General features: G+C 43.6%; 1 protein-coding gene across 1 annotated transcript in view; it reads left to right on the top strand.

Annotated features, from left to right (window-relative positions):
• ptprua (protein tyrosine phosphatase receptor type Ua) overlaps positions 1 to 16,988 on the top strand; it is a gene marked incomplete at both ends in the record, with an annotated part of 160,417 nt that overhangs the window by 101,393 nt on the left and 42,036 nt on the right. The window contains 5 exons of the mRNA XM_079232223.1: positions 133 to 304; positions 1,716 to 2,009; positions 7,572 to 7,892; positions 10,205 to 10,314; positions 14,527 to 14,728. Coding sequence (XP_079088349.1) covers positions 133 to 304; positions 1,716 to 2,009; positions 7,572 to 7,892; positions 10,205 to 10,314; positions 14,527 to 14,728 — 1,099 coding nt within the window. The remainder of the gene's footprint in view (positions 1 to 132; positions 305 to 1,715; positions 2,010 to 7,571; positions 7,893 to 10,204; positions 10,315 to 14,526; positions 14,729 to 16,988) is intronic.

Genomic DNA, 16,988 nt, shown 5'->3' with positions numbered 1-16,988 from the left:
AACCCTCTTTTGTTTTTGTCTCGGCCTGCTGCCCATTTTTAATCACTTGAATAGACTTCAGGTAAACATGTGCGGTGGTTTGGTTGCTCACTGCTGCTTTCTCTCTCTCTCTCTGTCTGCGGCGGTTGTCAGCGGAGGAACAGCGTGGTGCTGGACACGTCCCAGCTGTCCAGGCTGAGCCACAAGCGGCTGATGGCGTCCTTCCACGTGGAGGCACAGCGGGGGGAGCAGGACCTCTACCGCTGCATCACCCTGTCACCCAGGGGCGCCGCCGTCTCCAACTTTGGAGAACTCATCGTCAGAGGTAACAAGATGTGGCCAATTAAAGCAGTTTTTTTTTTTTTACAGATGAGATTCACAGGGTTGTTACGGTCATGGAAAACCTGGAAAAGTCATGTATTGTTAAAATGGTTATTTCCAGGCCTGGAAAAGTTTTGGAAAAGTCATTGAAATTTGTTATGTTCATGTCATCATTTACGCTGAGGTTTAAATAATTAATATGCTTTTAAAAGAAAGACGCTCAAAATATAAGCAGGCATACGCTCTATCTATAAATGTTTATTCTTTTAATCAAACTATTGTCTCTGATTCATTTGTGTCATTTAAGGTATAATGTATCCTTTGGAATTCTCATTGTTAGTTTAAGTTTTACATTTTCTCACTTCTTTATGTATATACCGAGATTTCACAAAATGTTTGGTCATGGAAATTTGGTTTAAAGTCATGGAAAAGTCATGGAAATCCATTGGTCAAAATGTGTATGAACCCTGGACTCGTATCTAACCTCTTTCCAACTGACCGACCTTACAAAATGTTAATGGAATTAGTGACTGTCATATAATAACTGAATATAATAATGATGTATTGTAATCCATAAACTATCAATCATATTTGAAAAACACTAAACCACTCCATTAAGTAAACCACTGACAATGTTTCTTGTTTCATAGTCTCATAAATAATGCCATAAAATACTCTGTGTAGTCACTGTGTATCAGTCAACCCTCGCTTTGCTCACATCATGAGATTAATTAATGTGATGTTCATCGGGTTGATAAGGGTCATATTATCCATCAAGGCAGTTTTTTATGGGCAGAGAGGACCTAATTAGGTATGTAATTATTGATGCAAATAAGCTCTTATTCTGCTTCATTAGAATGAAAATTAAGAATCTACAGCATTCAGGAGGTCTCTCTCTCTCTATCTCTGTCTCTCTCTCTCTATCTATCTCTCTCTTTCTCTTATATACTTAATGTGATTAAATGATTTTTATGACTCAATGCTCTAACAGAGCAGAAATAATGTTATTGAAACTATAAAACAAAAAAAGAGAAAAATCAATGACAGAAATCCTTGACTTCTCCTTTGCTGGCATGACTTTGCTCTTTTCTGCAGAAAATACTAATATTTGACTGTTTTTCATCAGTGTTTTTAAGGGCGGATTTTTATTTCTAAGTAATATCAGTCACAAACTTCAGTCTAACATAAATATATATACAGAATAATCAAGGTTCAAGGTTTTTTATTTGCCATTTGTGCGTAGACCAATAGTCCAGACACATTGGACTTCTTGTGCAGGGCTCTCTCTGAGTCAACCGTTAAGGAAATAAACACACACTATAATAAGAGAAAAATATAAAATATAAAAACACTATACATTAGGTGGTAATATGTACAGATGGGTGGTACTAATGACGAGGCATTCTTTATTGCAGTTCCCCCCACGCCGATTGCTCCCCCTCAGCTCCTGAGGGCGGGCCCCACCTATCTGATCATCCAGCTCAACACCAACTCCATCGTGGGGGACGGACCGGTCATTCGGCGGGAGATCCAGTACCGGGCCAGCCAGTCCACGTGGACGGAGACTCACGGCGTGGGCTCACTCACCTATAAGATCTGGCATCTGGAGCCAGACACGGAGTACCGCATCAGTGTCCTGCTCACCCGGCCCGGGGAGGGAGGGACCGGAGCACCTGGACCCCCTCTGACCAGCAGGACCAAGTGTGCAGGTGAGGCAGAGCAAGCAAACAGGAACTGCTAATGGCAGTTCATGGGAAACATCTTTTATCACCCAAAGCATATTGGTTTACCTGAACATGTTTATTCCAGGCTAGAAATAAGAAAATGAAACATTATTAGCTTTCTGCATTTTGCACCTTTTTTAAAACATTTTTTCAAGCCGCATGGCTCTATGGATGGATTCATGAATTTGTGGATGGTTTGCCTCAAGTGTCATCTAATCCTACATTTAAAACTTCATTAGTTCAATGTATTTGTCTTTACGACATGATACAAAAAACAAACAACATTCTTTAGCTCTACTTTATGTTTAATGCTAGTTATCAAATGCTATAACACTGTAACACACTAAACTAAGATGGCAATCTCTTTGGCATGTTAACGTCTTGACGGCAACTACACATTCACACAGATGCTACATGTAGCACTCGACGCACCGGGGGTGAGACGAATAAACAACACATGTTTTGCATCAAAACTATTTATACCAAATTTGTTCCCATACTAGCACTTTTTCAATTAAAGGACCAACTAGCGGGATCCTATTGACCCATAGCAGCTTCTGTCTGAGCCAAATTGCTGGATGACCTAAGCTGTAAGCTATTTTATTGCGTTTCCTTTTAGCCAAATGCTCTTAGTGGATTTGCTACCAGTAAACATTTACGCGTATATGTCTAGGGCTTTAATTTGGAATATTAAGAATGGAAGAAGCAGATCTGCTTTTGCGCGGCGGTCTTTGTCCAGGTTTAAAGGATTAATAAATATGGCTTTCTTGGTTTAGACTAGTGAGATTTTGCGTCGTTGTGCACTAGTGTACGTTTTGAATGTATGTCCGTTCTGCACAACATGATTGGTTGTTTATTAAAATAAATAACAAATACAGAGCTTATCTAGAGCCCCACATGGCGAACAGTGGGTCACGCTCACATGCACTGAAAGGCGTGCGCAGGCCAGCCGGACGATGCACACAAAGCACAGAGGAACTTGGATTACAACACACACAGAGGGAGAGCAACTAGGTTCCCTGCTCAGGCAGACATCACGCCACCAGATCTTTACATAGAAAATAGTGTACAATGCTGTATTAATGCTCGTATAATTGGGCTTAATGCTGATTATGTAACATCCCTAAATAGAAAATGTAACTGCCTTTAGTTTGTTGCAAACCGAGGACTCAAAGCAACACTACAAAACAACAAACACAAGACCATCTGGTTGCTCCTGCAGCGAACACTGTCTTCAGAGTCTGTTCCTGCTCGGATGCTCTGAGATCCACCCGAGTTCTGAGCGGCAGCTGGGAGCGCCATCAAACTATTTTGACACATCGCGTCACAACTTGTAGTTTGCCTGCAGCCACTGAGAACAAAAGGTGCGCTCGTTGTTATCTACAGTCATTTACATGCGCGACAAGGATTTGTTTGAGATGCATGAAACAAAAAAAACAACAGATACTGTGTGAAGATTCGTATCTGAAGTGCCAACGGCCTCTGGGTTAATGACTGGTCTCGAACCCAGCGGTGGAAGAAGATTTAGCTCAAGAGCCCGTTTCGCGCTGAGGTTCTTGTGTCATGCAGGCAGAGGATCCTCTCGCCACCGCTCGTCTGTGTTTTTAGTCGCTGTGCCGCTCACCCGGGTGGAAAAAGGAAGCACTGCCGCTCCATCAAGTAGACGGCATGACTCCCCTGTCACCTGCCACACTCTTTGATCCACTCTCGTCAGCGTCTTCCTCTCGCCCACCTACTGTCAAACTTCCACTGCTCAGATGTGAAGCTTTGTCCCCGGAGGGAGGCAGCAGACAGCAAAGGCCCCGTGACACACAACACTCAGGAACAGGAATTTGTCTTCCTAATGTGCCACAAAGAGACATTTCTTTTAGCACAGTCTTTGAGGCTTGACATTTCATGCAAACCGGTGCAGAGGACCGCAACCCCATGGGCCATTGTTGAAGGTGGACCAGCTCGGTTGCGAAGCGGATGATGCGGGCTCGTGTTCGTTGGTAGCAAGCTTACAAACAGGGTTATCCATTTTTTTCATTTTTTTTTTTGGTCCTTGAATCATAATTTGCAAATAAATGTATTTGCCGTAAAAGTCAGGTTACAAGCCGCTCCTACCTCCGGTCAGTGTCCCGCTGTGGCACGCTAGGAGCAGCGCTAGCTCCCCGCTGCTGCTAGCTCCCCTGCTGCTAGCTCCCCGCTGCTGCTAGCTCCCCGCTGCTACTGCTACTGGCCGCTGCTGCTGCTACTGTCCGAGTCCCCTCTGCCCAAGTCGGGTGTAGAGCCGGGGCTGGTCCCTACCTTTGGTGGTTGTCGGGGAGCTAGCGGAAGTTAGCGGAGAGCTAGCAGAAGTTAGCGCAGAACTAGCATGAGCGCCAGCTGGCTACAGCGGGGTGCAAATGGGGACAATGACCGAAGGTAGTAGCGGCGTATAACCCGACTTTTACGGTACTCAGATTTTGTTATGAAGTCGACTATTCTTTGCATCTTCTGACTATTTCATAGTGTGCCCAAAGTGTTCGTGTTGTACTTTAATATGAGTGTAGATGTCCCATTTGTTTAACATCACATGACTGAAAAATGTAAGTCAAGTTACGCAATAAGGAATCCCTAGTCAGAATACATGTGTAGTGCAGAGTGACGTGAACAACACTCAAGGTGTGAAGATCTTTGCTTTTTTATTTTGAAGACACTGGTCAAGGGCCGATGATGCTTAGCTCATCTCATCTGGAAATGGACAGTATGCTGCTTTGTGACCACTCGCGTTATGCAGCATGAATGCTTCCTGTCTCTTGATTACATGTTTATTTAATATCTGAATGTTTCAAATGATTCTAATGGCCCACATTTGAGTTTTCTAGAAAATTGCCTCAATGGAAAATTGGCATGTTTTTCTTGAAGTTCAATCATCTCAATGCTTCAATATGCTTATTAGACTGTCCATCTCTCTTCATGTAAACAACCACGTGCAATGCCATGAATGCCGATGAGGATATACAACAGAGACACAAAACAGACAGCCAGTTTTACTGCGGTTTTAGTGCTGGTTAGTCAAGTGCTTTATTTATCACAGCAAAGCAGGCTGAAGACACCATTTAGAGTGTTTGCAAGGCGTGACTCTCTGCTCAATGCATATGCATTTGACTCCTACATTTTAAAAGTTGAATCTATCTTGTAGGCCAAATATTCTGTACTGCTCGGTGCTGTTAATGAAATGCAAGCAGTCCACAACAAACACCTTTTGCCATAAGGACTTTATAACTATTGCAAGTTGTTTTCTTCTTTTTTGCTACTCCCATTTGTTGTGAAGCTACGGCATACCAAATGGATTTAGAGGTACATTTCAAGAAAGTGATTCCTGCAGAAACTCATTCACAAATGCATGTCAGCAGTCCAAAGCCCATGTGGTTTCAATGGTAAGTACCAGGGTGTGCACTGATAGTCCATCATAATTCCAACATGGCTCCTGGCAGGAGGGACAGGCCTCACTGGCAGCTCACTGGGGCAGCTGTTAAGAGATGAGGAGCATGAGATGAAATGTGCAGACCCATAGGGACTGTCCCTCATTCATCTTCCCCCCTCTCCCTCCCTTGCTCATCTCTTCTCCGGACTCTCTCTCCCGCCTGCACCCTCTGGCTAATCCGTCTGATTAGGCTAATCAAGCTGAATGTCAGTTTGGGGTAGGACTGCTGGTGGACCGGCTGGTGAAGAGGACAGGACAGAGCCTGCTGCGGTGCCGCTGTAATGATGAGTAATGGTGTCTTGAGCAGAAAGTGAGCATCCAGTCAGTGGGTCCCTGATGGCAGACCTGGTTAAAGCAGGATTAGAATGTATACAGGGCTGATTCTGTAAAAAAAAAAAAAAAAAAGACATCCAGCCAGATTTTCTCATGCCACTTTGACATGATGGATATGATATCATTTTTTAAATGTACATTGTTACTGTATGATTGATTGATACTATATCCTGGTAAAGGCTTTAAGCCTGCGCCAGTATCGGCTGTGGAGACACAAATCAGCCGAACTCAGCAAGCGTCTTTCACATCAGCAAGGACGTTCTCTCCTCTGTCTTGTGTCCGTCCCCCTCAGAGCTGATGCCTCCTCCGTGCCATTGCTTCATTTATACACGCAACAGTTTCTGATCTATGTTTAGTTTATCTCCGGCCTCCAGGGGTCTGCAGCTCTGCACTTGCCAGCTTGGTGCCACACCGAAGGCACTGCCCTCCTCCTGGTTTATCAGGGTGTCTCAGCAGCACACTTGAAGATCCAGGCCAGACTTCAGGAAGGAAATAACCCCCCTGTGTGCTCGAAACTGTACAATTTGCATGACAGGGACACGGACAACCGCAATCACAGCTGTCACACATGACAGTAGTAATTAGGCTTCACAAATGATTTTCTGCCAAGGCGCACTGGTCTCCAACGGAACCTTCTTCATGTCCGGAGAGATGGAAATGTAGAATTTTGTTGTTGTGCGCCACTTCCTCAGGCAGTTTTATGCGTTTTTGTCGATTCACCCTTCTGTAACCTCGTAGTGTAAGTTTGTAAAGTTGGCTGCAACTGTTGCTGTCTCCCTTTCCCCCATCAGTATTTCTCTTTTAAGCCGCACCGGGTAACATTTCGGAGGTAAAAATATGCTTGTCTTGTCAGCGCAAATCTCAAAGCTGTGCTGCAACAGAGAATCATCCCTGCTGCTTGAAATAAATTGATCACAGGCTACCATCCATCCATTTTATTTTTGTGTCAACGTCTAGTGGCGGCAAAGTAGCCAAACATCTGTCTCCCCAGTCACGTCCTCTTGGCAGATCCGAAGCTGGTCTCAGGCGGGATTGGTGTATGTTATCCCTTCGGCGTGCTCTGGCTCTTGCGCTCCCCTGGGTCTCCTCCCAATTGGACCTTCCCAGAACACCTCCACAAGGAAGAATCAAGAGTTATCCTGATTAGAAGTCTGAACCAGCTCAACATGCTCTATTCAAACTGACCGTCTGGCTATCTGGAAAGCCTCATGCTCACATGCACACACTCCCCCCCGCCCCCACCAGGATGATGGCAACGTATACCCAGAAAAGGAACGCTCAAATCCGTGAATTTGTTCTTTCTGTCAAAGCTCATGACCATCTGAGGGAGGATGGAGGTTAAATTGATGGATGGTGCAACACTTGCATGAATGCAGACTGCACCAGTCCGCATATCAATCTCACAGACCGTCTTACTCCGTCTGGTGGGTCAGCAACTCCGTCGCTCAACTTCTTTTCTTTTAATATTGCTTATACTCTTTTCACAGTGTATACCGTAAAATGAAGAGAAATGTAGAATACACATCAGCAGATCTGAAATGCATCAGCATAGCTTTTTTGACCGGCAACTTTTATATTGAACCGATTTGTCCAAAAGTAGCTTTGGGTTTGTTTCTTTACTTACTGAGAAACAACATGTCAGTGAGCTTCTTCTTCACTGTGTTTAACGTTAGTTTTCTGTGGTTCCCTTTTGCAGAAGCTGGTAAATATGAGTTCACTGTTTGCACTTTATTGACATGGTTTCTGCTTCCTGTCCCTCTCAGAGCCCATGCGTGCCTTGCGGGGTCTGACGGCTGCAGAGATCCAGCCCCGGCAGCTGGCCCTTCAGTGGGAGCCGCTGGGCTACAACCTCACCCGCTGTCACACCTACTCTCTGTCCCTGTGCTACCGCTACTCCATGCCGACAGGGGGCAGCGGCGGCAACAACGCAACCGTCCGAGAGTGCCTGTCCGTGGATCGTAACACCTCTCACTTCACCCTGAGAGACCTGCCGCCCTTCCGCGCGGTCCACGTCCGACTGGCCCTGGCCAACCCCGAAGGCAAGAAGGAGAGCAGAGAGGTCACCTTCCAGACGGAGGAAGACAGTGAGTGGGCGGTTTTATTTCACCCAGTGAGCAGTAGACGGGACAAAAGATGCAAGTTTGTGTTTTGTTTTTTTACAAGGACGCTTTTGTGTATGCACTGAGGCTCTTTATTGTCATAGTTTCTCAACTCTGGCTGCAGAAATTCTTGAATTTCTAGCTTTCTTTGCTTGCTCCCTCATGCTCAGATAACTGTTGTACATTGCTTCCACAAATCCATGCTTTTTACCAGCGGGGAGAAAAAAAAGACAAATATTGACTCACAAAATAAGCTGGATCAGCATAGCTAAATGGAAAGATCAGCCTTTTAAATGGAAACCAGTGGAACATTAATCAGCCAGAGCTGTGGCCGGTAGCAAAATGGTAAAAATGATTTTGCTTATCTTTGTATTAATATTTTTTCCTGTGTACATCAGCAGATTAGGCACATTATAATGCAAATTCCCACAGAGTAGAAGTATAGAAGGTCAAACGCACATTGTTATGTAGAATAAGCAAGACTTTTCAATGTAATTGAATGCCACTCAGAAAGATTCTTGACCCGCCGGAGAGAGTGAGTGGAAAGGACGGCTATGATATGAAATTGGCAGCCTTTTTATATATTTATTTCATCATCAAAATGCATTTGTAGCATCGGCTTTAAAATGGAATATTGTTTTTCTTTCAATTTTACAGCTACACTTGAAAATAATAAGCAATGGAGGATATAAGAAGAAGAAAATACTTTTATGTTAATTATGTACACCTACACATTACCTTATCGCAGGAAGGATTACAATAATTAACATAAATTGAATGACATACAGAATGTAGCTTGGTATATATTTTTTTTACTCATTCGATTTGGCTGGTTAGGAAGTGACATGTAAAAAAAACACGTCTCCAAAAAAAACAGCAGTGATTGTCCCATCTTGATATTTTGTGTGTCGGCACCAATGGAATGTTTTGCTTTTGAGCCGCTGAATGCCAGTCTGACAGTTTGACAATCCCCAATCCCCATCTCACAAGGAGAGCCGCCATCACCCTCACATCTACAGTAATTGAGCCGCAGCCAGTGACAGCTCCCTCCTGCCTGTTTCACACGGGCTCAACAATCAAACACTGGCGAAGCAGTTTGCTTATGCCGGCTCTCTGCTGCTTCTAGGAAGCGAGAGTCGGCTGTGACGGCTTCATGGATACCGCAGGATTTTCTTTGTGCCGTGCTTTGCCTACCACGGCTTCGGCTTCTGAGGGAAACAGACAGGTCAAAGAAGTCTGATGCTGCAGGAGAGGAGCATTGCATAATTCAGTCACAGCACTGAGACCTCTCCACTACCTGTTTTAAGGAACACAAATTGACAATTATTGGAATTACAATTGGAATTAAAACATACACTGATGTTCCAGCAATAGACAATTAGTTTGTTTTGTATGGATGTAAAGTAGCGTGAAGCTAATTTGTCCCCAGGAGAGTTTGAAAAAGAAGGAAACGTTGTGCAGTGGTAGTTCTTCAGACTGAGGCAGTCTCACTTCATTCAGCCGTCTCACTTTATTCAGGGGGGTACATTGCTGCAGCTTTCATTTTTTCATTTCCTGTGTCTTCCTGAATTCCTACACTTTAAAATGGAAATGTGACTCACTCAAAATAGATGCAGCCGGGTTTATTTTTGGAAACCCTTCAGATGAGAAACTGTGTGTTTTCACTTTCCTGCACAAAACTATCAGGCTTAGTAACATATTAGTTAAGACTACTCTCTCAGCGTGAGAGCTCTCTTAATTCTCATTAATGCCGGAGGGATCTTTTCACCAAGTGCTGCCACAGGGGCACCAGAGCCAGCTGTCCACTGTGAATGATAATTTGTTCCCCCGAATTTAGTAAACCGTCCAGCGTTTGCCACCAAAAAAAAAGTAGGTTCTGCTTTAGGGAAACGCATCTCATTAAGCCAAAACATGCAGAGAGGTACTCAGCCAGTTCACAGGTTGGATTACTTTGCCGTCTTTCTGTCAGTGAGGTGCTAAGGAAGAAAAATTGACTGTCATGCTCCAAGACACGGTGCTCTGTTATCAGACAGTAGAAGCCAGAATCTCAATTCATCCTGAGGGCTTGAAAGCAAGCCGGTCCACCGTTCCCTTTCATCACCTCCCTTCTGCTCCGTCTCCCTATTCCCTCTTTTTCGCCCTCCTCCATCCCTCCTTGGCCACCTGCCTTTTCGCTGTGTCAAAAATGTTTTTACCCCCTGGTACTATTCCTGCGCAGGAGTCCATTAACTTGAGGACCCGATCGGAGTCTTGGTTTCAGAGAAGGTTGTTTTTTTTCCTCCCCTCTTCTGCTGTAGTTCCTGGCGGTATCGCTTCAGAGTCCTTGACCTTCACCCCGCTCGACGACATGATCTTCCTCAAGTGGGAGGAGCCCGTAGAGCCCAACGGTCTCATCACGCAGTACGAGGTAGGACACAATGTTCCCTCTAATTTTTTTCAGCACTGAGCAACATTTTTTTTTCCTGAGCGCACATTTCAGCACTGTGAGCAATTCGCAACCACGCGATCTGCCGAAAATGACCACAAGCCTGCGTTAGCCATAGGGGATTCAAAGAGATGACAGCAAATGCATCAATATGTATACAAGGTTGATATTTATTCAATATCCTTTATAATGGCTGGACTTTTTGGAACATTTTAATGATGGTGTTTTACCAGTCAGTTTAGTTGAACTTAAAGGATATTTGTTGAACTTCAATAAGGGGAGGTTATGACTGGTTCACTGGTTATGACTGATAATGATATATATATAAAAAAAATAAAAGTATCAAAGGTGTTTAGTCATTTCTCAGCAGGTACAACATTTAAGTGGAACTGCATTGAAAGAAAAATGCTAATGCAGTGCTTAACAATAATTATAGGCCTATTAAATTGACATGGTGTCATTTTTCCTAAAGGTAGCCTATATAAACAATTTAATAACTTCATATTCTTCATATTTAAATATGTCTGAAAGTTTCATCCTACCTGTGTCAGTTTGGACTATTTCATCTAGCCACTCATGTTTGAACGTTAGGCAGACCTTTTTCTGGGGCGCCTGCTCTGCCTTTCTTTTAGCCATGGTAGCCTATAGCTGCTGGAGCAGGGCCCGCCAAGAGGAGCCTAAACAGCGCCGGCTGACTCAACACGTCACATCAAAGATCTTATTATTGGGAAGATGGCTCACTCCTATCTCAGAAACACTGGAGCAAAAAAGATTTTTAACCCCTGGGAAAAAAATCGTGTGCGCGGTCTGAAAAATCTATTGCGCGGCCACTTCAACTGGCCTGCACAGCTTAGAGGGAACACTGGTAGGACACCTGGTGTTAGTCATCACGCATTAATCCTCTTCAGGTGGAGGGTGTTGTTTTTCCCCACGACAACATCTGTTTTATTCACCCTCCTTCGTTACGACGATGACTGAAATGAAGGGAAAGTGTCCTCGGTTCACTTTAAAGACTGCTCCCCCTCCTTGATTTCCCCCAGGCTTGTTTTTTCTGGTACTTGCCCAAACGCTGGTAGCACACATGAGCCTGAGCCACTAGAGTGTGGAGGACCCACTTTTCACAGTTCATGGGATTTACTGTACATGTTCATATGGTAATGAAGCTGAGGCACAGACTTCAGGCTGTAATTACATGGGGGGACAACCACTCTAATTACTTATTTGCCTAAGAGATGCCTCCACAAGGGGGCAATTTTAAATGTTTCTAATTAATTATTGATGGCCCCATATCAACCATAGACCTTTGTAGTATGGGCTTTGGAGCATTTTCTGTAAGTAGATGTGAAGACCCACTCTAGCTTAACACATGGCCGCCTGATGGGGCGAGAAACTGGTTTCCATTCACACGCAGAAGAAGCCTGGAAGCCGAGGAACTCGCCAAGGAATTGAGTGGTGCCATAACATTGCTCTGCATACAGATGAGCTGCCCTCATCGCCAACCTCCAAATATTACTGCGCTGAGCAGCTGTGATACTAGCATCTGCTCCTACTATTGACCATCCAGTCAGTAAAGCTGAGCCACTTCAAAATACACTATGAGCTACAAATCACCACCAACATTTCGCTCTGGAAACCCCATGAAGCTTGATCTGTAGTATGAAGTCATTTCTCAGTCCCATTTTATCTCAGTCCCTCTCTCATTTTGGTGAAAATAGTTACACACAACACTACTACTCAAAAAACCATAATACAAAATTTGGTATTAGACATTTATTTACATGTATCTTCCATTTTATTCATATATTCCACTGCTTTTGTGAACCTACGACCTTTGGTAAACTAATTTCAAGCACCAAAACAGTTCATCCACATGAGTAAAGTTATGTTTTCACAAGAGATATGAAGAATTTCATAAATCAAGCTTCAGTTTCAGAGTCATATTATCTATTTACACTTGTGCCTTTGGCAATGGTTATATAGAGCGCTGAGACTGTTCTGCAAATTTTGATATACAACACATGAGTATGTATCATATGCAAGTGTCTTTAAAAAGGTGAATTTAAGAAATTATGTAAAATCAAGAAAATGACCTCAGACCCCAGAGGGTTAAGGATGTTTTGTATTACTCAGACAAAAATAACTTCCGGATTTTCACCTCACAAAATGTGCACACATTTTTACTTTAGGTGCAGACCATGTTGATTCACCCAGAACAGCCAATGGACCAACTGTGCAGATATTAACTGTGACGTTAATTTACAGTTCTCTAACTGTCAGCTCCCTCCCACCATTACTGCTGTCTGCCTGTGTATGATCTGACACATTTGCATCCAACGGTCACCATTTTGTATGCAATTGCAGCTCAATTACCAAGACATTATTGTATATAGTTGTCTCATTGTGGAAGCAAATCACATTCTTATACATTTCATAGCGTGGTGCAGGGATGAGGTCATTTTGTTGGCCAACCCCGGACTGTGAGGACTCATTCCTGCACCACTCTACAGGCACAGCTGTTTATTTGTGTTAAAATATATAACAATGACAGAACAAAGAACAATGACAAAAGCTCAATTTGAGTGTTATCATCACTACATTCGGATAAGGGCGTGTCCAGCCTTTTTTTGTGCTATGGCTCGAATTGTATGACCATATGAAGCCATAGGCACATACTGTGTATGTCCAATCAAAGATTTAAGACTGTATACTGTATATTAAAAGAAACCAAAAACTAAAGGTCTATCCTTTTGGTCAAAATTTGCCTCAGCATCATGTATACCCCAATATGATGTATCTGTTACAAGCTAAAATGGGTCTATATCAGCCATGCTGACACTGCGGTCTGACTCTGATTAATATACATGCATACTTTCAGGTTGAATTTGTCAACATTGCACGAAGGCTTGGGAAACTATGAGGGAGAGGGAGAAAAAATAACAGTTAAGTTATTTTGAAAGGAATAGTTAAAACATTGAAGCGCAATCATCTAAGTCATGTCCTGTAGAACCTCTATAGGTTCATCAATAACAAATCTATTTAACAAAAAAAAATTGGGGGCTGACGCCTATCCCAGCATGCATTGGGTAAATGGGAGAGACACATAGGTAGGTTGCTCGTGTATCACAGGCCGAACAAGCATAGATAGACAAACACATTCGCTCTCATTCACTTGTGGTTTCCAGTTTCCGCTGACCGGCGGTACATTTCTCTGGACTGTAGGAGTGAATTGTAGCAGAAGACAGAAAAAGGTCGAAATTAACAAAGAAAAGACCCCAGACAGCCGAGTCGGGTTCAAACCGAGGAACTTTCTCGCTCGAAGGTCGCTCTGCAAAGTGAACCAGCACGCTGAAGTGCAGCCAAGAATGACGAATGGGCAATTTTACAAGCAGCCTGGCTGATTTACTCAGTTTTATGAATCTTGATTTACAGACTTAAACACGTTCGTCAAATTGCAACAAAAAAGCAATAACATCATGCCGGTCTTCATTCATATTTGTCATTTTTTAGTACTTGTTTTTTCCCCCGAGCTTTAATTTATCAACTAATCCTGGAATATATGTTAAATCAGGCCGGCAGTGCTGTAGAACGAGGACATGACACAGAATCTACCCAAGTCTGATTATCAGAGGCTAACTGCAGCATAAGATGTATTAGCTCGGCGCTGTGAGACGACGTTTTAAGATTAATTGAGAGGCGTTTCTTGTGAGCGAGCCTTTTAAATAAAATGCCATCTAAATTCAGTCTATCAGGTAGTGTGAGTAATAAGCTACCGGCTGTGCGAAGCATATTACGGATGGTCTACAGGCTTTTGCAGTAGGATTTGTTCAGACTTAACAATGGTTTAAATTAGGGAACACTTACTATGATCTAATTTGAGCACTAATTTGAACATCCTACAGTGGAAGCCAAAAATCTTACTTTGAAAGTTTGTTCATTTCCACAGACTAAAGAGTTTGTGATGGGTCTTTCTTTTGAGAGCTATAATTACGGCAAAGGTCAGTCGGTCGGTACATCAATAAATACATTTTCTCCCAGTAGCATCATGAGGTCATCAGTGTTTCACATTCATTACCTCGACTGCGGCGGCTCGTCTAATTAGTTTCGCAATGAACTGAAAATATTTTTGAGGAGGCACATTTCCTCACGGCCGTAAATGTTTGTTTAAACCCGGCGTCATCTTTTCCCCGTTTCCAGATCAGCTACCAGAGTATCGAGTCGTCAGACCCGGGCATTAACGTGCCGGGTCCTCGTCGCACAGTGTCCAAGATGAAGAACGAGACCTACCACATGTTCTCCGGCCTGCATCCCGGAACCACCTACCTGGTGTCAGTCCGAGCCCGGACCACCAAGGGCTTTGGCCAGACGGCGCTCACCGAGATCACGACCAACATCTCCGGTGAGACCTGTCATGCTTTTGTTGAATGTAGCAATGTTTAGTTATGCGTGTATGTGTGTGTGTGGGTTGATGTTTCATCAGGTCGGGGTTGGAGTAAGGTGAAATGGTCTTGAATGGTAATACTCAATAATGACACACTGCACTTCCATGCTTATAATGCTTGCTGATAATGCCGAATTCAGTAATCATTAGAGCGCCACTTTGAGGAAAAAAAAAACAATTTTCCAAACAAAAAGTACGTTTTTAGCTCTTTCGCACAAAAGCGAAAAAGGCTACGTAATGACTTGTAATTCCCCTCTTTTGAAGAGCTTTTGATTAAATTACACGTATACTTTTAAATTATACCAATTATCTTCATTTCCCCCTCAGCCAAACAGATTTCTGATGTGCTTTTGTTTGATGATGACAGCAGACCTGTATTATAGTGAACTACACGTGTTAAGCTCGAAAGGTTTGGGTGATAACAGCTTTGTTCAGCCATCTTCACTGCGAAATGAAATGAGAGAATCTGTGTTTGGTAGTGAAAAGGTTGCGGTATGGATCTTGAGATTGGTCTGAAAAAAATGTGTCCGCGGGGAGTGTGAAACACTCTCGTCTGCAAATAGGTATCTGTGAGCTGTTTCGTTAATTTTGTTTACTCAGATGAGACAAACATGCTATTGTGATGTTTTCCCAAAAGAAAATGACTGCTGCTAAGTCGAAGTGTGTGGATTTTCACCTGAAATCCATCCAGAATATCACTCGAACACGTTGATGCTTTTCAGAGCCTTTTTTTGTGTTTAAATCAACCTCTGTTCATATTCGTCTGAAGAATCTCTAAAAGCCATGTGGCTTTTGACTTTTGTGTCTCAGAGGCCGAAATGGTTTGACATTCTTTTGCTCTGAAAGCTCCAGCCGTGGCCGTGCTTTGATTGTTATGATTACGGCTGACACATTCGATTCTAATGGCTGTAACGCGATCTGCATGCAGGGGTTGTATCTGTGCGGAGAATTGATTCGGTTGTGCTACACTGAAGCTATTGTAGTCCTGACCCCCCCCCCACTCCCCCGTGCTGTGTCGGTACCACTGTCCATCACGACGGGTTCAAATCCCGTGGGGCTTAACGATTGCGGTCTCGGCCGATGTTTAACAGGAGCAGGAAAGAGTAGTCGCAGCACATCATAGCTCCGTGTCGTTAACCTTACTAAGGCCACAGCCAGGCAGAGAGGGGAGGGGCTTTGCGCACAAACTTAGCTCATTAAATTGTGCACTTTTTAATGTTTCATTTCCTATGCCGTGCAGCTGTTTTTGTAGGGAGCCTCATGGAGCTTCAAATCCCAGCCTCCAACTACTCGAGAGGCACACGGGTGCAATAGAGATGGTCGTAGTGGGTTGTTGTGAAGGATGATATTGCTGATTCAAAACAAGGAGTAAGGTTATTCAAGAGAAGAAAGAGAGAAAAAAACGATTAAAATGTGATAGAAATTATTTCAAGAATGGATCTGAACACCAGGAATTTTACAAGTAAGATTAATCCTAAATCTTTGATGTCAACAATGCCACCTGTTATCAGTCCCTCCTTATTTCCTGGGCCTGCTCCATCTCGTCGAGGAGGTGGCCCGTGTGGGCTCGCGGCCGCCAAGGTGTGCAATCCAACGGTATCACCAGCTCTCCCCAGTGGGAGGCCGGCTCCTGCGCCACTCGAAGCGAACATGAAAAAAGGTGTAATGTGTAGCCTTTTCATAATTCATGCCTGGATTCAAACCACCGAACATGCGCCGGCTCAAACGCTCCTCGCCACCGCCACCGCCATGTATAATGCAGACCTCGGCTGTTTTGTGCGAGCGTGAGTGTGTGTTTTTTCCCGATGACAGGTTACATAAGCAGACTTTTTTCTTTTTTTTTTTTTTTTTTTACAGCAAGCATTAATGCCCTGCCTCGGTAGCAGAAACATTTCCAATTGCATTCTGGAGCCTTTTTTTATTTATTTTCTTTAGCTTTCGCTTATCTGTTGTACCCGGATAGCCATTTGCTTCACTGCATACTCCAGTTAATTCACTCCCCGTAGTAAACAGAGATGGGAACACTCAACCTCATCGTCCCCAGAGCTTTGCTGCGGTTGTGCAGCTTTGAGATCCGTCCTAATTATATTATAAGGGCCTCTTGTTTTCTCTGTAGTCGGCCGCTGTTTCTAGTCATCATAAGTCAATGGCGGTGTGTGGGAGGCCTCCGCGCACTACAGTACGCAGGGGACGTGTGCGGATAATGAATAAAGATAGC

This window comes from Taurulus bubalis (genome assembly GCF_910589615.1).
Source record: "Taurulus bubalis genome assembly, chromosome: 16".
NCBI classification, from domain to species: domain Eukaryota; kingdom Metazoa; phylum Chordata; class Actinopteri; order Perciformes; family Cottidae; genus Taurulus; species Taurulus bubalis.
This window is presented reverse-complemented; position numbering and strand designations above follow the sequence as displayed.